This window comes from Excalfactoria chinensis, chromosome 8, assembly GCF_039878825.1.
Source record: "Excalfactoria chinensis isolate bCotChi1 chromosome 8, bCotChi1.hap2, whole genome shotgun sequence".
NCBI lineage: Eukaryota > Metazoa > Chordata > Aves > Galliformes > Phasianidae > Excalfactoria > Excalfactoria chinensis.
The window spans coordinates 26,452,552-26,476,749 of NC_092832.1; the positions used below are offsets into that span (position 1 = coordinate 26,452,552).

The 24,198-nt window shown below is 46.1% G+C and overlaps 1 protein-coding gene across 3 annotated transcripts in view; it reads left to right on the forward strand.

Annotated features, from left to right (window-relative positions):
* The window catches only part of RAVER2 (ribonucleoprotein, PTB binding 2), a 29,362-nt gene that overhangs the window by 418 nt on the left and 4,746 nt on the right, over positions 1 to 24,198 (forward strand). The window contains exons 1-11 of one of the 3 annotated variants that reach the window (XM_072342984.1): positions 429 to 594; positions 5,897 to 5,963; positions 9,150 to 9,619; positions 12,748 to 12,939; positions 13,539 to 13,665; positions 14,483 to 14,568; positions 17,940 to 18,047; positions 18,242 to 18,353; positions 19,480 to 19,718; positions 21,854 to 21,965; positions 22,327 to 22,472. In XM_072342984.1, the coding sequence (XP_072199085.1) occupies positions 556 to 594; positions 5,897 to 5,963; positions 9,150 to 9,619; positions 12,748 to 12,939; positions 13,539 to 13,665; positions 14,483 to 14,568; positions 17,940 to 18,047; positions 18,242 to 18,353; positions 19,480 to 19,718; positions 21,854 to 21,965; positions 22,327 to 22,472 (1,698 nt within the window). In that variant the 5' untranslated portion in view covers positions 429 to 555. Of the gene's footprint in view, positions 1 to 428; positions 595 to 5,896; positions 5,964 to 9,149; positions 9,620 to 12,747; positions 12,940 to 13,538; positions 13,666 to 14,482; positions 14,569 to 17,939; positions 18,048 to 18,241; positions 18,354 to 19,479; positions 19,719 to 21,853; positions 21,966 to 22,326; positions 22,473 to 24,198 lie in introns of those variants that run through there. The other 2 variants (XM_072342983.1, XM_072342982.1) reach the window with 2 other exon arrangements.

Genomic DNA, 24,198 nt, shown 5'->3' on the forward strand with positions numbered 1-24,198 from the left:
CGAGGAGCGTCGGAGCGCATCGCGCGTGGGGCTGAGCCGGGAGGGCGGGAGGGGGGGGCGGTTTCCCGGAGCCGGAAAGTTCCGCTGCGATGATTTGCGCTTTGTGGAAGCGCGGCGCAATGCTGCACCGCTCCGCGAGTCGGGCCGCGCCTCAGCACCTGCAGCGGCCGGGCGGCACCGCTCCGAGCAGCGCCCGGAGCCGCGCTGCGGTTTCCCCATCGCCCCGCGGCGAGGCTCGGTCCCTTCCTTTCGGTGACCATCTGCCGCGGCGAGCTCCGCTGCTGGCGCCTTCGGGTTGGAGGCGATGGCAGGTGTGGAAATGAGGATTTCACGAGGTGCCGCGCGATGATTTACACGTAGAGCCTCACCTCTATTTATAGCAGCCCGAGGGGCTCGTCTGCAGAAAGGGCTCGGGGAACTCGCGGCTTGAGAAACGCTGCTAATCCCCGTGTCTCCTCGAGAAGCCGTCACTGCCGGCAGGGAGCTTACCGCCGTGAGCCGGGCTGGGAGCCCTGCTGCTGTGCCACGCACCCCCACTGGGATCACCGGGTTGGGATGGGGCTCCGAGACCATCCAGCCCTACTGCTGCCACAGGTGTGTGTCACACCAGGTGAGGCTGCTCAGGGCCCACCTGTGGCATCGCAGGTCTCCGGGGATGGGGCACCCACGGTTCACTTGTGCTCTGGTGAAGAAATGCAACTGGTGTGAGTGGAAGCCATTGTGGTGCACGTTGCATAGTCACACTCTTCCAAGGGAACAGTGGCACGAAGGGGCAGTTTGGCAACCAGGCAGCATAAGGGAAGCTTGGTGTTCTGTTTTGATGACTTGCAGTGAGTGCTGAGGGAGAAGCTTCTGTCCTGGCACAGCTTAAACACATCCCTGTCCTCAGCTGTTGTGTGCTACCGAAGCTAAAGATTGCTCGAGTCAAACTAACGCCCCCAGTAGGTGCTGTGTGGAGGGCTCTGCAGGGCTCTTTGCTTCTTGCTTAGCCAAGCAGAATGAGATAAAATGCTGCCGCCCGGCCGGTTTGTTCTGCTATGTGAAAGGGGTGAACGTCGTGAAAATGCAGTCAGGTGTTCCAGAATGGGATTTCATAACTGTAAGTATTCATCTCCAGTCAGTGGAACGTTGGGTTTGCTGTGGGTTGGTGTTACCATGTGAAAGGTAAGGCCGAGACTTACCAAAATAGTTTCGAAGTGAGAAAAAACTCTTTTGCTGGTGTGGATCCAATTGGAGGAGTTACCTTTTGTCACAAGGTTCATCATCTTCAGCGCTATTACAGCGCTCTGATTTTTCTTTCAGGTGAAGTTAGATAAGCGCGATCTTGTGCCAGTTGTAGCTACATATTAACCTCCTTATTTATTATTGTTCAGGGTGGCTGTCCCAAGGGATGGAGCTGAGTGTCGGTCAGTGGGATTTCCCCCAGCAGCACAGCTTAGGATGTCCAGGACCAAAGGCAAAATTACATTGAGGAGTTTCTTTCTGCTTTGGGTTTTAGAGTTCAGTTTGCAAATGCGTTCTTGGCTGGATTAGTGTTGTTACAGGCAGTTCTCTTGCGGAAGAAGGTATTTCTACAACAGAGCTGTGGCAAGAAAAGCTGAGCTACAACTCTGTGTAGTATTTGTTGTGCTTACCAGGCATTCGGTCTTCTCTCACTCTGGTCTTCCTGCTTGGGAGACGTGGAGTCTGGTAACAAGCCGTGCCATGGGGTCCCCAGGGATTGTTCTGAATGCAGTTCAGATCTAAAGGTATTGGGGCAGCGGAGGCTGCCAGTCAAGACCACAGTTCTCCCTCCTCCCACAGCCTTCTACAATGTGCTCCACTGGCTTCTATTTCTTCTTGCAGTGATGGAGAAGTGCTCTTGTCCCTTTGCCTCCCTGGTAGGATGAAGAGCAGTAGGGAGGTCCCAGGGAGTCATGGCAGGGAGCTGGTAGGTGATGCTCTGTGTTAGGAGGGGCAAGATTGTCCCAGTGGTGTCAGGCTTCTCAAGATGCCAACGGAGGGGTCTGTCCTGGTGGGCACTGGTATTAGCATTAGATGCAGCGTTGTGGTAGGACAGAGGTTCCTATCAAGGATCTTTGCAAAGAGACTCCAAGGTAGGCTTTGCTGTAGGTGCTTGTTTTCATGCTGCTCAATCTGGCACCTGGGGGTGGGGTGCTTCTCAGAACTGTGGTGTGTGCATCTCCCTGAGCCATCAGCTGCAATGAATGGGCTAATACACTTCAATAGCAAAAGCTACAGTTGCAAAGGGAAGGTCCTTGAAGCTGTGTTCCACTGCTCCCACTGCCCTGGGTCACAGCAGGAGGGAGGGGGGCGATCACTTCAGTACTGTGAAAGAGATGCCGGTAACTTCGGGGTGTGCAAGTGAAGGTGGGCCATTACTAAGCATGTTTTATCTTGTTGGAGCATCGTAAGATAAATCAACTTTTGTATATTTTGTCGTTCGTGATTATTCTATTGGATTGGAAGAACTGTTCTTGATTTCCCCAGCCCATTCATTTTGCAGGGTCACTGGTTTGCCATCTATGTCTGATTAACTCCCAGAGAAGCGTTAGCTTCTAAGCGAGATCGAAGCCAGCAGTGTGCAGTACCAGTTGGGATCCCTTGGAGCTGCTTCTAGAATTAGCAGGACGGTGTTCTCTCTTCTCTGCTGGGGGTGGAAGACCAAAAGGACCCTTTGCTCTTTGATTCCGCTTTTGCAGCTCAGGAATCAGTGGTGTGGAATGAAGCTGCACCTGTTTTCAATCAGCTCTTGGCTGCACCTGGTTGTCTTTGAATGCAGCTGTGTTATAGTGGGGGTTTCTGCTTTTCTCCTTTAGTGTCTGAGGACACAAAATGAAAGAGATGTTCTGCTGTAGCGCAGGACACGAAGTAAAGTGGAGCTGCTCAATTACTTTCATGTCCTGTAGATCATGGAATCTAAGGAGAAATAAAACATGTAGGTATTGATAGGAAACTGATGTAGTCCACCCCAGCTAGGGATCTGATCTGTGTTTGTGGTGTGATGTTTCTTATCTTTCCTTTAGCACCCATACACCATGCTGTACCCAGGATGATGACGTTCATTTCCATTCCCAAAGCATTCCTCTTATCAACACACCAGCACAACTCCTGAAGATTGGGAAAATATACATTTCATTCCCTGCCCATCTCAGGTCTATGAAGAAGTTGCTCTTCTCCTGTCCAAATGACCATATTTGTGTATATTATAGTATTAATGACCTTTGGAGGGCCTGGTCTTATAGATGTGGAAGTCAGTCCTCAAACAAAAAGGCCATTACCCCTTGTCCTATCACTGCACAGCACTGAGAAGAGCCAGGTCTCATCCGTGTGCATCCCACCTCCCTTTAGATATTTATATAAATAATCAGATCCGCCCTCAGTCTTTTCCCAGGTGAGCAGGCCCAGGTTACTCAGCCTTTCCTCATGCAGGAGGTGCTCTGGGCCCTTTATCACCTTTGTGGCCATGCACTGCATCCCTTCTAAGAGATCCCTGTCTGATTTGACACGGGGAGCCCAGAACTGGGCACAGTATTCTAAATGTGGCCCCTCCAGGGCAGAGTAGATGGGGGCTTCACCTTCCTCACCCTTCTGGACACACTTTTTAATGCACCTTGGGATACCGCTGGCCTTCTAACATAGCATACTTTAACTTAGTTTACCTAACTTTAAATAACGTACTTTAAAGTGTGTCTAGCCTATATTTATGAATGCTTTCTCTTAAACCCCCCTTGGATGTACTTGGTTTTGCTATTCCTGCCAACTCTGATTATTTTCTTATTACGAATATAATTTTTCCCAGTGCTTAGATCAACCAGCTTTTCCACTGGTAGGAAAACTGAAGGCTCAGTGACAGCTGGGTACCGTGGGGCTGCCTCTCAGCTCGTGGTGCGGGGCTCCTGCCCCTGGGGTCTGGCTGCCCCATGCCCTGCTTGCTCCTGGGATGTGGGGCTGGGGCAAGATGCTTCCCCTGGGAGCCTTTGGTGTGTGCCATTAAGTGAAATTAAGATGGGAGCAGCCTCCCATCTAGTTTCTTTCTTTCTAGTTGAAAGACAGTGTAAGATTTAGAGAAGTGCCTGAGCTTCTCTGTTGCATTGGCCACAAGCTGTAAAGCTGGCTTAGTGCTTCAGAAGATATTATGAAGAATCTTAAACTGTGTACGCTGATATCTAAATATCTGCTGAATTTGAAGGAGCACGTATTAGTGTAAGAGTTTTGTTTGTGCCTTGTGTCGCGTGGTCCAGGTGTGCAGAACGCCTTTGCTGGAGTACTGCATAGTCCTGGGAGGGAGAGCTGCTGTGCCACCACCTGTGAGCATCAACCCTAAGTCCTGCCAGTGCTCTCCTCCCATTCTTCAGCTTACTTTGGGTTCTCATTTTAAGGCTTTGTTGTGCTCTTGTTGTTTTCAACACGGGAGCTCACGCTTATCCCATAAAGATATGTTTGCTGCAGGCTGTTCTCCCTCGCTGTTCTAATTTCAGACAGTTTTTGGGAAATCATGGAGCTCATGAAAGGCTCACAGGGGTGCCAAGTTCTATATCCACCATATAAAACTTTCCACTTTGCTCTTGTAAGAGAAGAAGTGAGAAGAGATAAACACGTCGCCCTTTGTCTGAGCAGAACAGAAATACTTGCTTGGCTGCCTTCAGTGCCATGGTGGGGCTGAGCTGCACCAATCTTGGTATGCAAAACCATCTCTGCTCACGGCTGAGTCGGGCTGCCCTCCAGTTGTCAATGGGGCAGCCAAGCCTCCCACCCACCACCATCAGTCTCTGCAGTCTGCCCGGCTCGTTTTGCTGTTCAGAAACCGTATCCTCACCACATCTGATCAGGATGGCTGGTGGCTCAAGAAACACTCTCCTGTTTTATTAATGCAGAGCTTGACAGCTGTTAGCTAGTGAAACTAGAGACCGGCGTTCCCTGGACTAAAAGGTGTGCACCTGATAGCAGTCAGGAGAACCCAATTAACCTCCAGGCTGCAGGTATTGAATTAGTGCGCTGGCGGGCAGGCTGCTGTCCTGCCAGGGGGCTGCAGTGGAGCCTTCAGACAACATTTGTTGATTGTTTTGTTACTCAGCTGGCCTTGCTGCAATGTAGGAGACCCAATTGAAGCAATAAACATGTCTGAGATGCTGCTCATTTGGGATGATTCATGCCCAAATCTGCATTCTTGCTGCTGAGTGTGGTGTTTGTGGGCATGTGAACTCATTGCTCGTGTTGGGGAGCAGTGAAATCCAACTAACACAGCTCTTAGGATCACTCCTACCTCCTTCTCCCGCTGCCCTGCTCTTTCCCTTCTATTTTATGGGAGGAAGCAGTGCCCTTGGGGTTGGTTCTCCATCGGATGCCTGTGCAGTAATTGCCAGAGGATCCTTTACACGGAGTGCTCTGGGCAGGATTCACTGCTGCTTGAAAGAATATTCATTATTAAGTGAGCAAAAAACTGAGGTGAACCTGAGCAGTCAGAGGAAACTAAAGCAACTGTTTTGTGGCAATGTTGTCTGCCCTCAGTAAGCTGCACGATGTGATGTTGCTGATATCTCATGTCTGCCTGGAATTTTAACTGTAAAGGCAAAGAAAAACTTTCTCAAAAGTACAGCCGTTTAATGAACTGTGGTGTTATTTGTCTTTGCCCAAAGGCAGTCAGCAGCATGTCACCTCCTGCTTATGTGACTGTACAAGGGAGAGAGATTCAATCACATCCAGTAAGACAGGAGATAAAAACATTGCTGCAGAGCGTAACCAGCTCTGAAAACAAATATTTGATAGCGTTTCTATGGTGAGATTTTCTGTGTATTGGGAAAGTTTTGTTTAAAAAGTGAAGCTGAATTTGTACACTTATGCATTTGATCTGGTGAATTATTTAGCTGATGTTACTTGTGCTTTTCTCTTCCAGGAAATCCACGACTTATTTAAGGATTATGAAATAAAGTATTGTTATGTGGACAGAAATAAAAGAACAGGTAAGAACTTGAAATCTTCCAGTATAACGCATTTCAGTTCTGTGATGAAAGTAGTGAGGAACATCCTCTGCTGTGTATGGAGCCACTGATGTGTCTGGTGGCACACAGCCTGATTGCCCTTCTGGGCCATTTTTGGTTGAATGTTTTTTCAGCCTCTTCTGAAGCCACTGAAGAACTGAAAGCTCCACTGGCGGCAGTGAGAAACAGGTTGGCCCATTGTGGTCCTTCTCCTCAGGGCTGCTGTCAGGCTGTTCTCTGCCTAACCTGGATTTGTGCTTGGGATTGTCCCAACCCAAGTGCATTTGGCCTCCATGAGGTTCACATGGGCCCACCTCTCCAGACTGTCCAGGTCCCTTTGGGTGGCATCCCCAGCCTCCAGCGTACCAATTGTGCCACTCAGCTTGATGTCATTGGCAAAATTGCTGAGGGTGCACTCAGTTTCACTGTCCATGTTGCCAACAGGGACATTAAATGGTACCAGTCCCAGTACTGACCCCTGAGAGACACCATTTGTCACCAGTCTCAATCTGGACGTCGAACTGTTGACCACAATCCTTAGAGTGTGGCCTTCCAGCCTTAGCCATGAGTGGTCCATCCCTCCAATCCATCTCTCTCTGGTGTGGAGACAAAGATTTGGTGTGGAGCAGTGTCAGATGCTGTGTAGATGGCACCAGTTGCTCTTCCCTTATCCACCAATGCCTTAATGCTGTTGTAGAAAGCCACAAGGCACAGTTTGCCTGTAGTGAAGCCATGTGGGCTGTCACCTCTCTGTGGTGATGGACATACTTACTTAGTGTGAACTGCTCGTGTCTCCCTCTGTCCAGTGCACCTAACTGGAACCTTGTCAAGCTCCGTAGATGTTCCCCATGAGATCTGAGATCTCCCCAAGTAAAAACAAAGACTTTCCCAAGAAAAACAACATTTTTAGCTCCAAAAAGCTAAGAGTCATTTTAAAATGAGTTGACTTTTATCCCTATCTTCTATGTAACTGTTCCTAGAATACCAGGTATTGAGCTGTTACAGAAATATGTGATGCAGTGTCAGAGCACTGGCTCGCAGAGTGATGTAGATTGCCAGGGAATGCTTTAATCTCTTTGAGAGCCAGACTGCTGATTTCCAGGCCACCTCATCTTTATCTGATTACCAGTGCTGCAAATTGTAAAGCCCATTGCAAATGCGTTATTGCTCTGTTTGTTCAAGCTAACAGCTTCTGGAGGTGTAACCACGTTCCCTTGGGCTGACCTCTCAAGTATTACATTTGGCACCTTTACCTCACTGGTGTCTTCTAGTTTGTAGCTGGAGCTACAGCCAGATTAGAGCTTTCTTTAGAACACCCTGTGAATGTTTATATTCTACTTAGAAATCTTCCTTTAGATGGTTGTAGCTCCTGGTTATTTAAATAGGAAAGAAAATATTAGCATTTCTGCCTCTGAACAGTGCCATCTTACAGCTCATTTGGGTTGCTTTTTTTTTTCCCCACAAGTGCAGAGATGACGGTAGGAGAAACAGATGATTAATAGGTGATCTGGAATGAAAGATGTTTTCTGTTTAAAGAATAATCTTGCAACCAGAGCTTCCTGGAGTTGAATTTCAGGAAGCGGTTGTGTTTCAGTGCGGTGTGTTTTGCTGTGACTGGCAGAAATCTGCCTGGAGTCGCAGTGTGGTCACGGGTAGGAAAGGAGGCAGAAAATTGTACTTAAAATGCCGTCTTAAAGAGGAGGAAAAAAAATAGCTGAAAAGAATCACCTCAGTAACTGTACTGGGAGATGTGATTTATGGCAATGAGCTCTGTGCTGCCCCGAGGTTCGGGATAGCTTTGTGTTTTTGTGGCTTGTGTTTTTCTTACAAAAGTGATAATTGTGCAGTGAGGAGGAAAGCGTTGTTTATACTCGTTTCTGGACAACAGACTCCAAATTTGGATGTAGAATCAGAAAACGTGGTTAGCGCAGTTTTCGGCCTGTGGTTCCAGACAAGTTTCCTGGTCTGAGTATTGTCGCTGCTGTTTCATCTCTTTCCTTTGGACCTTTCTGACTGGGCTCCTTGCTTTTCCATCCTCATCCTGAGTACCTGCAGCAAACTGCAAATGGAAAAAGCTTCGTGCTCTGCCTCCAAGAGATGCAGGGAGGGTTGTGTTTGCACCAGTTGGATGCATTCGGATGGCCCACATCCCACCAGTGCAACATTGGTGCTTGGCAGGCTGTGGGCCTCCCCAGGCCACAGCACAGCCTGCAGCAAGCAGAGCTGTCCTGTGGTGTTTCTACACCCAATGAAGCTACTTCCAGGACCATGGTGTTTCTTTGGTGTGGTACAGTCACTTAAAGGGTGGCATTGAAGGGTTGAGAGTGAAACCTGAGAGGAAAATGTGTATGGATAACCACTGATGCCTTCTGTGGGTTAACTTTCCCATTTCGATTCATTTTCAGGCTAGAATGCTTTAAAAATGTGGAGCTCTTCACAAAGAAGTTCATTCTAGGCACATGTGCAGAATCAGCTTTCCATTTTATGCATCCAAAGGATGGGAAGTGTAAAATGTCCTCAGTCTCCAGCTGAGTGGTGAGGATTGGGGGATGGGAGCATTCTGCTGTGCGAACACAGCTGCATCTGTGGCTGTGGCTCTCAAAGGAAGGAGAAACAGCAGCCTGATTTTGGGTGCAGCCCCTGTTACCCTCCCAAGGGCTGTCCCAGCCTCGCACCCCAGCTCCCCATCCTCTGTTTCCTTCACAACCAGTAGTTGGACAGCAAGGACCACGTCATCCATCTTGGAACATCCATGCCGCCAAGGCTTAGCAGTTGTCAAGGCTGTCAAGCAGGCAGAGAAGCCACCCTCCACTGCCACAGGCAGCCCTGCTTCTCTGCCCAGCATTCCCAGCCCCGTGATGAGGAGGCAGCCATCCTGGGCCAGCATCCAACCCACAGCACTGTGGCCACAACATCACCAGGCCTTATGCCAGAAGCCTGCACGTGGCTCATCCCACAGCTGCCCAGCAGAGAAAGGTGCTGACCTGCCTTTGCCCGTGGCTGGGGGACAGGCAGGGACATCTCAGATCTGTCCAGTAGAGTGATGAGGGAGAGGACAGGATTATGGCTTCCACTGGTGTGTTTTGTGTTGGCTTTGCTTAGAGGAGGTGGGCTACAGTGTTTACTTTCAAAGTAATACATAATGTAACATTTCTTTGTCTCTTTCAGCATTTGTTACTCTGTTAAATGGAGAGCAGGCTCAAAATGCAATTCAGAAGTTTCACCAGTACTCCCTTCGAGGAAAAGAAATATCTGTGCAACTCCAGCCAACAGATGCTTTGCTGTGCATTACCAATTTGCCTATTACATTTACGTTGGAAGAGTTTGAAGAACTCGTGCGTGCTTACGGCAACGTCGAGAGGTGCTTTTTGGTCTATAATGAAGTTACTGGCCATTCCAAGGGCTATGGCTTTGTGGAATATATGAAGAAGGACTCTGCTGCGAAGGCGAGACTGGAACTTCTGGGGAAACAGTTAGACGAGAGCACTCTCTTTGCACAGTGGATGGATGTGAACCAGCTGACTACAAATCTAATACACTCCAAGTGCCTTTGTGTAGATAAATTGCAAAAGGACTGCTCTGATGCAAAAGAACTGTTGCAGGCTTTCTCTCTACAGTATAAACCTGTATTCTGCCAGGTATGTTGAGTTTATGCCTTTTGGGAGATGAAGGTTGTGATTTAAATATCTTTCTATTTGCATCCTGCCTTGCTTGCCTGTCTTGTATCTTTCATTTAAGCTGTGAATGAGAATGCATTACAGTATGTGGAGTGGTACAGACGTGTTACTGGAATGAGCCTGCATTGACTGGATGTGCCACCTGGAAACTGTGCAGGAGACCACTCCTGCTAAGCACCACTAAAATGTTTCTAACACGTCCCTCTCCCATATATTTTATTGAATATCATTTTAGAAATATTTTAAAGGGCTTTTAAAGTGAATATTGCTGATGGTTTTATTGTTCAGTAAAGCAAGCCTGAGTATGAATACCGTAAGTGCAACGTTTCATGTAAGAGATGCATGCATGTGTATGTATGTATCCATAAAGTGCTTTTCCCTAACTGGGAAAGTTGTAGGCTTGGAGTCTTGGAGCCGCTGGACTTGCCAGTGATGGAAGTGCAACTTGCAAGCACGGAAGAGAGAGATCCTTGCTAGCCTTTGCAAGTGTAAAGGATTTCTTCTGAGATACTAGACCATGACATGTTGCTTGTAGAAGCGTTGCAGGCCAGAGTAGCATAGATAGGCTGTAGAAAGAAAGCTTTGTTTGTGGTCATGCAGTTGGGTATGATTTCACTTGTTTTTTGTTTCCTTGAGTGTCTTGGAAGGCTGCTCGGGGATTAGCTTCAAGGATCAGTAACTAGAGGCTTTCAGTGTCTAAGAGCAGAAGGCCCGTTAGGCTGTCTAGCCTGACCACCTGTTGGCCATCACATTTCCTTAGAGCTGTTTTGAGCCTCAGTCATATGCAATTGGTTAAAGCATATCTTCATATTTGTTTGATGCAGATATACCAGGAGGTGAATAAATGGCAAATAACTGCCCATCCCTCATTCTTTTGTACTTCTGCATGTTTCCACGGTTGAACATGTCCAGCTTCTGCTTCACTTTTGTGATTACAAGGTTGAGGAACCTTTGCTCCCCACTGTTTTCTTCCTGAGAAGAATGAATTACATGCTGTAATCCAGTCACTTGCTCAGCCTTCTTTTAATTAGCTGAACATATTGATGCTGTGAAGTCTTTTAGTTTGGGGCATTTTTCCAGCCCTCAGATAATCCTGATGCTGTTATCAGGCAGTTTCTCAGTGTTCTTTTAAAATGAGGAAATTCAAAGATAAATATGCTTCTTTGATGAAGTTTGTTTTCAGCAACACCATTCTGCTGTGCACTTAAAGGCAATTGAAAATTGACATTTACCTTCCCTCTTTAATTATAACAATACATGAGTCATGCTTCATGTGGGTGAGGAGCATATGCTTGCGTTTATACTATGTCAGGAAATGGCACTAAAGATGTGTTTCTATAAGGGATAGGAATTAACAGGTATTTATTTCATAAAATAGGCATCCAGACAGAAATACACCCAAGAAGGTATGTTGTCATACTGCCTAGAACTTGTATAAATTCACTGTGTAATAGACAGATAGTAGAAGCAGATAGCAGAAGAAAAGTAGATTTGCTTATGATGGTTTAAGATTTATTCCCAGTAACTCTTGGAGAATGGATGTGTGGTGTGTTCTGAGCTGTCCCTCGTGTCTCCTGGCACTGCTGATAGGTAAGGGAGGCTCTGCCCTGAGCAGTGGCAGGGCTGGCGGGGGAAGCAGCCCTATGGAGAGGGCAGAGTGGAGGGGGAAGGTAGAGCAAATAGAACAGATAGGTTGGGGTGAAAAACTATGCACTAAGACAGAAAAGGAACGCAATAGAAGTGATAATAATAATATGTCTTTACAAAACATGAGATGCACAGTGTGTTAGCTCACTACCCACTGACTGATGCCCAGTCAGTCCCCATACAGCAGCCCCTGGCCAACTCCCCACAGCCCTGTATGCCGGATGGGATGGAATATCCCTTTGGCCAGTGTAGGTCAGTGCCCTGCTTGGGATCTCCCAGCTCCTCGTCTCAGCGCCCTCAGTGGTAGGGCAGCATGAGGAGCTGTAAAGTGGAAATGTCCTTGGCTCTGTGCTGCCCTGCTCAGCAACAACTAAAGCACTGCTGTGTTATCAGCATTGTTTCTCTCCTAAAGCCAAAGCATCGCGTCCTACCAGATGCTATGAAGAAAATCAGCTGAAACCAGGATAGCTCTTTTTTCTGATGTATTTCATTTTTTTTTCCCCTAAGATATAATTTTTGAGGTCAACTTGATTTCTCCTGTGTTGCAAATAGAAATGTTCTATGAGGAGCAGCTGAATCCAAGTGCTGATATGTGGTTTTCAGACAACATTTCCTAGGACTTAGAGGAATGCGTTACCTTCTGCTTTGCTTCAGCAAAGTGCACAAGTAAAACTCGTTCCTTTCTCTACAACTGCAATAAGTTCTGTAGTGGCAAACCAGTGTTTTCATAGATGCCTGGTGTCTTTACCAGTGAAGCTAAGCTGGGGGCTGGGTGTTTTTGCCTAAGCTTTCTAGCCTCCCTTTTCACCCTCTTGTTTTGTTCTGTTGGATTTAAATCTGCTCGTTCTGCTATAAAAACTCTGCAAACAAAGGGCAGAGCATTGTTTGACAAGTAAGCCTCTTTGCAGCCTGCTTGACTGCTCAGTCTGGCATCTTCTGTGTTGGCACTGCGTTCAACCACAGACTTCAGACCCTCCTACAAGGCAGAATACAGCAGCAGAATGCACAGTGTTGCGTGGTTCAGCAGCTGCCATGTAGTCTGATGAATGACATTTCTGTTAGCGTAGTAAAGAGTCTGTCATTCTTCTCCTGCAAAGTGATAATAATAAAACCAAACAAAAGCCACATAGCACGTGGCTGTGTTGAAATTCTCCTTCTCATCTGTTTCATTATGTAAATTAACCGTTTCATAATTCAGGTTCTCCACGAGATGAGATGAAAGTTATGGTGGTAATTCAAGGAGACACAACAAACACAGCAAGTCTAATGAGGAGCTATGATGCTTATCTTATGCTTAGAACGTTTCAAAAAGAAACAGTGCTAATTTGGGTAGATGTTATCATCCCTGGGCTGTTAGCAGAGCAGTCTGCAGGTGAAAACATTTCAAGACAGTTCCTGAATTTCTCCGCTTTGTTGAATTGTGTTGTGAAATGTTGTTGCAGTTTGCTCAGGATGAAGATAGTTGCATTGGTGACTTTGCAGTGATCGAGTATGAAACTGCAGAGCAGGCCGAGAAAGTGCAGGAGGCGATGGACGGCACGGTGATCAAAGGGAGGAGAGTGCAGGTGTCATACTGTGCCCCAGGAGCGCCGGGCAGAAGCACGCTAGCAGCGCTTATTGCAGCGCAGAGGATGGTAAGGTTTTGCACAACTGTTTTCAGGATGAGTTTGTTACACCTCGAGCAATCTAGGCTGTCTCTAAGGCATTCAGCTGCTTTGCTTTAGGAAACATAGCCAGGCCTTTGGAAGCGTTAGCTGCTTGGGTCTTGTTGTGTGTTGGCTTCTTTTAACCAGTCAGCCCAGTTCTGTCTTCTTCCTAAGCAAAACACGGCCATCTATTGCAAGGAGGCAAAGCAGAGCTGGAAGATATATAAGGTAGTAATTGCAGAGCTCTGGGATGTTATTAACTTTAGTTTTCTGCCAGAGAAATTGTTCCCATTTGGCTACTCCAAAAGACTTGAGATAGAGCGAAAGCATCTGGGTGCTGTTAGGTCTGTTAGAGAGCGATGGAGGATGTGTGTGAGTAGAAACCCAGAGAAGTCAAGGCAGTGCTGATGCAGCATCAGTTAGCTGTGTGGGACAAAAAGGAAGAGTGAATTGTTCAGGTGTGGGATGTGCATGTCCAAACTTCCCTCTTTAGGATACCTTGTTCAAGGAAACAGAATTTATCCAGGGATGTTGATGGATGCGTTGCTGTCTCCCATTTTTAACATCTTTCTATCTCTCCATTTGAGATGAGGAACAATAGGAAAGGATTGCTTCCAGAGCCGAACCCAGTGCAGATTATGAAAAGTTTTAACAATCCAGCAATGCTGCAAATCCTGCTGCAGCCCCAGCTGCGTGGACACGCTGTCAAACCTGGTAAGCTATGTTACAATGGGTTTAAAACGAAACCCTATTTTTAATGAAGACTTCCAGCAGAAGCCAGAGGTGGTTTGGTACACTATGCTGTCTGGGTAGAGCAAGTGTTAACTGGAAAGGTCCTTGCTGTCACTCTGAGGTCTACCAGCATCAGTTAAAGTGAGGCTTAAGACAAGCATCCTTCACATGCATTGTTACAGTTGCAAGTTTCAATCTGATTGGAGATCTGAATGTTGCAGCCTGAGTGTTTCTCTTCTCGATTCAGGTCTAGAGGCCATTTCTCACTGGTGTGCTGCCATAGCTGTACCCAGCAGTAAGAACAGCAACAGCCAGAATCATTTCCCTGCCTTCCATTAGGGTAGCTGTGGGCAAATGTAGTAAAAGCAGTTGCCATATTCCAGATAGAGAAAGTAGGAGGGACAGCAGCATAAGGAACGGGAGCAGAAAATTTGAAGTCTCAGGTGGCGGACAGCTGAATTTGTTCCAAAAATGCTGCACTGCTTCTGCTTTTCCATGTTAACAATAACATCAGAAGATACAAAAACAAAAATAGTGTGGGGAGCCCCTGCCTGTCAGCCAGCTGCAGCATTTCTGCCTCTCTGAGCATCAGCTCCAGAGCTCCATGCAAGTACGTTTGATCTCTGATTGCTGTTGATTGCAGATCAAAGATGACTGTATGGAAAGGTTCATTGTAGCAACCCTTAGTGTGCCAGAAAGTTTTGTAGGAACCAAATGTAAAAGTTACAGAATAACTGTTATGAAGGTGATTACTTGCCTGACTTATAAAGGCATTGCAACTCTTGTCTTGTTTCTGAAGGAGTTCTGGGAGCAGCAGCAGGTTTGCCTCACCTTATGAACACAGCAGTCAGCCCTCCTTTCCTGCAGCTGAACAAAGTCCACCAGGTAGGTGTCAAAACACACATCTCCAGAGATCTCGGCATGAAAAAGAGCATTTCAGAATCTGGTTTCAAAAACTTCCAGCTAAAGTCAAGCTGTTTTACTAAAGCAACCTTTCAAAACAAAAAAGAATGAATGAAGCAACAACTCACTATTTGGTGAGTGATGTAAGAGCAGACTGTACTTGCTGTCCACCAGTGACTTGGTTTATCTTACCTGATGCTTCTATCTGCTAACACCTGCTGGCATAGACACCACTGGCAAAAAACCTCTTAATTCAGAGGTCTGGGCTCTCACATCCATTTCTCTCCCAGCTGCTTGTATGTGCTGTTTTGTCTTCAAGCCAAGAAGCTTTGCATCACTGGAAGTGTTTTTATTTTAAAGCTTGAAAGAACTGAAGTGTGCTATGTAGGCCATAAAAATAGGAATTGCAAATGTGAAAGAAAAAAAAAGAAAATAAAACAAGGCTGCTTCAGGTGTTTTCAGAGTATCTGGAAGTAGTGTAAATTGGATCAGACTTCCATACTGACTCCAGAATCTCTGTAAATCTTGCAAGGGTCATTGGGGATGAACTTGTGATTGGAGCAGCGCCCACAGGCACAGCCCGGCCCTGCAGCGCTTCTCTGGTGGCCAGCAGCCTGCTTCAGGCTCTCATTTCTCCAGCTCTGCCAAGAGCCAGCTTTACCTTCAGTGCCAATAGAGGGGATTGTTTTTAAGTACCTTTGAGTACCGCTTTCACTTGCTGTTTCTGGTGTTTCAGAAATTCCCGTGTAAAAGTAAAGTCCAGAGCGTTATTAGTTCTTTTGGCAAACACATCACAGATCTTAAAGAAACACTTTTGTCCCATTGGATGAATTGTGCAATGAAAAATACCACCATAATTTGCTTGTATGTAAATGGCGTTTTCCATTGGTATATTTAGTTACTGGAGCCCTTTCTTGAAGAATCTCTGCTTCCTTGGAAGGCAGTGTGAGTGTCTTCTAATCACAGCTGGAGAGAGGCATGTTTTACACAGCTAACAGTGTGATTGATGATGATCCAATGGTTTTGGCTTAGAGTTCTGCAGCCAAACAACTTAGTGCTTTCTCTTTGGATAGACTTCCATGTCTTAATTCTCTTCCAGGGGGCTCCCTGTCTATTAATTATCTCCAAACCTGATCTGGTAATCGGAATTTTACTGGCAGTGATTTGATTATCTCAGTCCCTTCTATGGGACACATTTTTCTGTTATTCAGTGACTTATTTCAGAGTATTCTCAGTAGGCAAAGAACCAGGTCACTGTTGTTACTGTTGAAATGGAGTGTGCAGCATGCAGGAGCAGCCACTGTCCTGACTTGACTCTCCCTGCACCCCCCCAGCTACATGCTGGTTCAGTTTCCTCTGTATCTTGTTCATGTTTTATTTTCAGAGCTGTGTAGAGCAGTTTAATGGGTGGGAACAATATTCTTAGCATATCTCTAGAACAGTATTTTAAGATAACTGATAAAAAAGAGATTGAATGGAGGGAAATGTGACCAAGTGGGTTATTTGTGCAGTACTTCTTCAAGCCCAGAGGTAGTGCAACTTCTAACTGATCTGTTGCAAATTCTCTTAGTTCTGGTTATCGTGTGCCAAAACGATGCAGTTTGAACTTTCACAGTGATGTGTTTTCCTAACTCATCCAGCTGTTCACTAATTCCTTGTTAACCAAGAGGAGTCTGAGGGATCTAACCGATCTGATCCTTGTTTCTGAATGTCTTCCAGTTGAACTAATACGTCTTTATTGGTGTAACGAAGTTTAGAAGGAACATCCATTGGCACTGGTGATAGCGATCAGCCTGGAAATCACTGGCACAGTTAAAACAGCAGATGCAGAACTAATGTATATATGGCCCTTTGTGTTAAACTACGTGTTTCTTACTCCAGTATCCAACACTGTAGCTCATAAGATACCATATTTGGTGTAACATTACAGTTTTTAAAGAGCTGGAGAAATTGAAGGAATTTTTTTTTAAGGGAAGGCTATTGGAAAGGTTTGGCCTCGTTACACAGAGATACAAGCAGAGCGTGAAAGGAGGGTTGTAGGTGACCATAAGATATGCAAAGCCCGAGAGCTTCCTTTGACTTTAGCTTTTTTACCCGGTCATGCTGAACATGCTGTCTAGGAAATTTTGAAGGAAGGCTACGCTGGTTGTGATTTGACACAGTCATGCACTGTTGTACAGAAAGGTCTGTAGAGCAACTCCTGTTCTGCCTGGCAGATCACTCTCAGGAGCTGCTGTCAAGAAATTCCAAGGCTGCAATACTATGTGCTCTTGGGATTCAGGGTAGGCATAGGTTTTCCTTGGAGCCTAAGCACAAAGCAAGAGCAGGCTCTTGGTGAGGTGTCTCAGCTGTGGTGGCAACCAGCATTCCAGGAATTTTGACTGAAAAGTACTGGTATTTTGTGAACTGTATAAATCACAGTGCTAACAAGTTGTCATCTTCTGAACTGCTTATTGGAAAACATTCTTTTTAATGTTTCATGGAGAAGAGGTTTAGGTAGGTAGGTCCCAATAGAAGGGGGAATATAAACTTGTGGCTATTGCTCTTTGAAAGTAATGATACTGCTTGGCAGCAGCAAAGCGAGGATTGAGAGTCCCTGCCAATTGTAGCGGAGTCCTGGGAGCTGTGCAGATGTTTGGTGGAGATTATGTATTAGAAACGCAATGCAAGGCATGATGCAAACATTAACAAACAATGAAGTCCTTATTCATACAGCTCGTAATCCGCTGCAGTCCTTGTGTCTCATCTTTCATATTGGCATGCTGTAGGTAGCTCTCCATTCTGCTTTGTCTGTCTGCAGAGGCTTCAGGCATGGGTCGGTTTCCTTGCTGGCTTAAACCAAAGGGCATCAGTGGAGTCTAGATTTGATTTGGAGTACACTCTTGTTTTGTTAGAAGCCATCAGAAAACGTGTTTGTGGTTATAAGGTGAAAAAAGAGCTAAGAGGAAGAGGCAGAAAGAACTTGAAGTCACTTTGTGTGAATGAACCAGGAGGGGCAGGTCGGGTGTTAGGACAAATTTCTTCTCCAAAGAGTGGTCAGGCACTGGAATGGGCTGCTCAGGGAGTCACCAGCCTGGGGGTGCTGAAGGAAGGTGTGGATGTGGCATTGCGGGCTGTGGTTCAGTGGGAAATACGGGTGGTAGGTGGGTGGTTGGGCTGGGTGATGCTGGGGGTCTTTTCCAACCTCAGTGATTCTGTGATTCTGATTTAGTTCTGTGGAGGAAATAGCTGCTTCCCTTTGTTGTGTTAATTCAGAAAAGAATTTGTATTTCTGTTAGCAGGACCATCTGAAAATGTCTGGGGAGCGTTCTGTTTGCCATGACTGCTAACTGACAATTGTGCTCATTCCACAGAATTCAATTCTGGGCAATACGAGTAACTTGCTGCTGCAGAGCCCTGCTCACCTCCCATTGCCGCAGCAGCAGCAGCTGATGAAGATGGAGAACATCCAGGCCAATAGTGTAAGGTCATCACTTTAATTACGGCTGTCTTTGAGCAGTCTTAGAATTGATAAATCGTTGTATTCTGTTATTTTTTCCATCTAGTATCACTGAACTACTTAGTGTATGTAAAAAGATTAACTGATGTGAAAGTTGTAAGAACTAGCTGCAGACAGGTTTTAATCATTTACATGGCTTTCTGTTCTCCTTTACAGAAACCAGGTTTGCTGGGAGAGCCTCCAACAATGCTGCTACAGACAGTGCTGGGAATAGGGGTAATGCCATCAGTGAGTTCAGGCATGGGAACCCGTGGAGAAGCTCTCAAGTGTAAATGACCTTTTATTTCATACCAAATCAGTACAAATGCTCAGCTTGAAATGAAGCACCTTTCTTTCTCCCACACTGCCAAAAGCAAACTATGTTTGAACCTTGTTACTTGGCAGGAAGGTAGGCTTAGAGCTGGACAATAACCCAAGTAATCTAGCTATAGAATTACACAGGTTGACAAGGTATATTGCTATACAGCTGTCTTCTGCCTGCTGATCCAGCAGGTTATGGCCATTTGAACTTGAAATGCCTTGCCTTGTTGCCTGGATTCTCTCATCTGTTTACTCAGGGAAGAAACAGTGCACTGTTGCATTTGTTGAATGTTTGCAGACGGTTGAAAACTCTGCTTGTTCAGTTACTACAGGTTTAGCACACGTGGAATATGCTTTTATTCAAAGTCCCAGGGTTTGTTGTCTCAAAGAAGATACGCCTGAGTAGCTGAAGGAGCACTGCAGATAGTTGTTTTGCATTCGGTTCTTTAGGCAGGAGAGCTTTAATGTCCAATCTGTGGCAGATACCAGCTCTGAAGGCCACTTCCTGCACTAGTGATGCCCTCAGTTTCTATGAGGAGAGATGAGTTGTGATTAGAACATCTTTCTTTTTCCTCACTGAGAGCCATATTGTCTGCAGTTTTACAGGCAGCTTGATTGATGGCGGTAGCCAGGAGCAGGGAAAAGCCTTCTTCTTTGGGGAGCAAGAAGAAATCCACTCTGCAAGCCTGGATTTTAATTTCAGAGTGCGTTCCAGCTGTTCTATTTGTGAAGAATTGTACTAACACAAGTCAAAGTTGGAGGTTTTTCCTTGCATTCCTGCACAGGATCCTCTAAGGATGTTGTTCCTAAGTGTTTTGAAGGAGTGTAGCTGGTTCTGATGGGCATTAATGAGAGAACTCGGGGTTTGCTTTTATGGAATTAGCTTTTGATACAGTTTGCTCCTGAGATGGCAGAGGGATAAAGGCTATAACCAGAAGTCAGTGTTCTGTGATAGCTGTAAAGTAGACCTCTAGGTGTTTTTTGGATCACTTAATAAAAACCACCAGCAAAAAGTACTGATGAATCCTGTCTAACAGAAAAGTTTCTCCATTTATGGTTGACTGCAGCTTCTAATCTGCCTCCAATTCAAACAGCAGCAGCAGCAGCAGGGATGGGCTTGTTGCCATTCTTTCCAAATCAGCACATTGTTGGACAAGCCATAGCAGGGCAAAATAATGCCCCGGATAAAGCACTGACTGCTGAAGGGGTCGTCTCGGGATCGCAGCCGTATCATCAGAGTGTAACCAACATTGCTGCAGGAGCCTTGCGGGCCGGCCACGCCAAGCAACAGAATCAACTGAACCAACTGAAAAGCACTGACACGAGTTTGGGGGTAAGGAAGGCTGAGTACAGATAGTGCTAGTGCTCTTCTCCTGCTGCTTCTCATCTCTTAACTTCAAGTGCTCTTAACCTCGAGTGTGAACTGCAGCTCCTCCTTGTATTTCCTCACCATAGAATCTGTTAGATCACAGGATCATTCATGAGACATTTTGAGGTCATTTCAGTTATGAATTAGAGAGAGAGAACAATAATGCTCTTTGGTGGTCCAAATGAATTAACAAAGGAATCTTTTTACAGCGCTGGAGGGTTTACTTTGTCCATGTGTATGCTTCCTAGTATTTGATGATGAAATTATCTCAAGGGTGGTGTCCCTTTTAAGCACTGAAAACTGAACTTGTGGTTGAATTTCATGACTAATCAGGAGCAATTGCACTGGCGCAGTGTAGGACCTTTGGATTTCCAGATGGTGTATATATACAAATGACTGTGTGTGTATGTTAATTTTCCATGTGAGCTCTGTATCCCCTTCGCCACAGCTGACATCTCCTTCAGCTAAAATTAGTTTTAATATTCATTCCCATGAAGGCAGGGGGGGGATGACACAGGATTTAACCTGAGCTAAAATGGTCCTCTGATGTTTTTTCAGCATATCCTGTCATTAACAGAATCTGGTCTGTGCAGTTACATTCTTTCTTAATAATATACATGTGTATTTTGATGTTTTCTTGCTTAATTTGCATCCCATCTCCCTTTTCCTTTGGTATTTTTGACACACCTGCCGTGATCAGACTGGAGGCAGTATTGGTGTCAGTTAGACAGCTTTGATCCTACTTCAGAAAGCACGCCTTTAAAATCCCGTTTTACTGTGACAAAGTGGAGTTTTACCGATGGGTGGATACGCAGGGATAAAACATGCAGCACGTATAAAATCAGGATGTTAGTTCAGTGCTGCCTCTAGTGAAATGGGAATGTGGTTAAATGATTAGAAGTCTAGATATCCCTGCTTATAGCACGGGGTTGGAACTTGATGTTCTTAAAGGTCCCTTCCAATCCAAACCATTCTATGGCTCTATATTCCATTTGTTTCAATGAGCAAATACAGCGTTTATCAGGAAAATCCCTGTAGATGTAATAGTTTCTTTCCTGCATCAGTAGACATGTGTCCCAATTAGCAAGTATCTCTTCCACAGCAAGTCACCCCAGTTCTGATCCTTGATACTGAGCCGCCATCCCACCCCAAGCGCCTCTTTTGTGTTTGCTTTTTAAGATGGTGATTTAATACCAGTTTACTGAAAAGGGGTGGATTGTTTTTTTGTCTTTAATGAGCTTTGAAGAAACGAGCAGGCTAAGTGTAGGTTAGGATGCTGTGTAAACATCTCGGAGCCATGTCATCCCAGGCAGGCTATGCAGCTTGCCATCGCTGCTTGTCTCATCCTCATTTCTGCTGTTTTCCTGAACGCTGTGTGATTAATGTGATGTTTTGTCCCACCCAGCCGCTCAGTTATTGAAAACAGCAGCTGCTGGCAATGCTTTCTCCCTCGGAATGAGCTTTGCTTTTCTCCCATATCGCACTGTTTGTCTGTAGCTGCAGATGATCTCTCTTCAGAGGGCCCTTCCCTGGCAGGGGGATGCAGTGCTGGTGGGTGCTTTTTGTGGCCCCTCGGAGGGAAGAAAGCACTGCTGGCGGCACGGAGAAGTGACTCAGTTCTGATGCTTCATTTCCACTCATTAACATTTCCCTCTTTTAAAGTAAGGGTTTATAAATAGGGTGATGGGTAAGATGTGTTATAATGGCAGATTGAGGACGGTGTCATCTCTCCAGTCCAGGGTTCATTTGTCCTTCACTTGCTTTTGACTCCGGGTGACCAGAGCTGACTTTGTCTTGGCCACAGACAGAACGCTGCCTCCCTAATCTGGAGTGATTAGTGTTCATTTACTTGAATGCAAAAGGTGGTGGTGGCTGTTTAATATCCTTTAGTAACTTAGAGTCTGAAGGGAAACATTCCTACACAATCATTTGTCAAGAAAAACATGCAGGCAGCGCGTCCAGATTGTTGTTCCTGGCATTTGTTTTAAAAGTTTGTCCAGAACAAGTTAAGCTTTGTTCAAAATCATGCTGGGATGCTTGTCCTATTTCTGATAGATGCGTGACTACAGCGTGTACTGATCTATTCCATTATTTCACAGCCTCCTTCAAAGAAACAGACTTCTCTGCTAGGAGAACCGCCCAAAGAAATCCGCCTTAGTACCAACCCCTACTTGAATTTGGCAAGCGTGTTGCCTGGTATCTGTCTTCCAGGTAAGCAGACATTCAGCAGTTGGATTGGAACGTTTCCTCAACCAGAATGTGGCAAATCACTGTTGTGTTCAGCAGGCGTTTCCAGTGGCCACAACATAACAAAATCTTGAATTCTGCCTTAAAATTGCAACGTGATCTGTCCTATCTCTGTGAGGAAGGTACATTTTCAGAGTTGATGGGCAAGCTGATGTAGATAACCTCCTAGAAATCCTTTCAATTATTCATAGCACTGATTAGTTTTAAGCACAGTCTGATAGGAAGCAGCGGATTGCTGTTATAACCCCAGACCATTGCTGTATGAGAGTGCAATCCAATTTGTGCTGTTTGCGTGAACTGTGCCTCTTCACTTTGTTACAAACAGCAATTGCCAGCAAAGCCTCGAGTCCACCACAGCAGAGCGGACTGTCCAACAACATCGTGGATGCTGCTGTGTCTCAGGGAACCGCATCACAACATGCAATGGAAAATTACTTTAATTACGCTCAGCAGCACGGGGAGTACACGCAGGTACGTTGTGTTGCAGCGCTTCCTTCTGATGAGTGGTTTGTCACCTGGAGCTGTGGCAGCAGGATTTGTGACAGGGCTGCTCAGAGATCCCTGCCTGAGCTGCTCAGTACTGTGTGCACTCCTTTCATATGCGTGGTCTGACAGCCCTGCATGCAGTTAACTGCATTGCCCAAGGCCATGAACCCCACTCCAGCTGTCCCTGGGCTCCCCTGCAGCCAAAGCCCACCCTTTTCCTCAGGGTGAATGCTCTAAGTCCTCATCGCTGATGGTTTCTCCCTTTTAGTGGTGTAGAGTGCAGTCAGAAAGAGCCTCAGTGCATTCTGCTGCAGGGTCATAACTGGGAAGTTTGCTTCTTAAGAATTTGAGTTCAGTACAGTCAACTAAATAGTTGTACTCATACACCTCCTGGCTTGGCTTTGGTCTCTCTTCAAAAGATTTTCCCTTTCCAAGACAGTTTCAAAGTTCTCTTGTAGTTTGGCTTGATCCCAGAGAAGGGGATGTTCTGTGTCCCAGAGAAGGGGATGTTCCGTGTGGCAGAGGTTGCTGTGTAGCTTTGGGAATGTCTGTAGCCTTTGTCTGCTGGATTCACAGCTTGGATTACTTCACCATTTTGACCATTTGGTGATCAGAGCTGTTGTACTTGGAGGGCTGCTCTGGAGATCATTTTGTCCTAATTCTGAGAGCAATGCAGAATCACAGTGTGGTTGAGGTTGGGGGCACCTCTGGGTTCGTCTGCCCAGCACTGCATCCAGGTTTGGAGATGTCGAAGGAGGAGACCCCAGCACCCTTCTGGTCTCAGTGCTGCCTAGCTCAGCAGTGCTGCCTGGTGAGCAGGGGTTGCTCCAGGGCTCCAGATTTTGCCAAGTCCTTCTGGGCCTGCACTGGGCACTGCTGGCAAAAGCCTGGTTCCATCCTTACTGTACCCTCCCTTCAAGTACTTATAGACATGGGTGTGATCTGTGAGCATCCTCAAGATCCTCTAGTGGGATTTTGCAGACGTTGGTACACCATGAAACAACATTTCGCTATTTTCATTGGCCATCATTAGTCAGTGTAGAGATACAAATATAGGTGCTCTGCATAGAAGTCTTGGGTGTGCAGTGAGACCCCCATCCTGGCTGTGCTTTGCTTTCCTCCTGCCCTGTCTCAGCACCTCCTCCCTTGAGTTTCCTGACCCCTCATTAGGCAGGCAGAAATGAGCTCCTCTCCTTGGCTGGTGGCAGGGCAGTCTCTCACCCCAAACATTTTGGGGGCAGTAAGTGAGTGGGCTTGAGTCTGTTCAGGAGGGAGTCACATGTCAAGGCAGACATACAAAGGGCTCCAGTGATGTGACTTAGGTCCAGAGATGCCACTTGGCATTGTTCTCCTCTGCATACTGCCTGCCCCTTCCCTGTTACAGCAGTGATGTTGCACTTACACTCCCTGCCAAGGCAGCGGTGCCTTGTGTATCTCCAAAGCACTTAGCTTTAAATGTTTGAGTTGAGCTTTATCATTAGTGTTAAACATGCTTTGATTCTTCTTGGAGAGCTTTGCCTCTGATTTATCCTCACGTCCCGTGAGGCCATAGAAATTGTTTTCATTTCAAGTGATCTCAGTAGACAGCTAATGGGAAGAGGTTTCCTCCTCCTTTATAGGAGGCTGTTCAGCAGTGGCATCAGCATCATGCTCAGGCATGTAACTCTACCCAGGCAAGAGTAAGTGAATTAGAAAATGAAGCCTTTGTGGT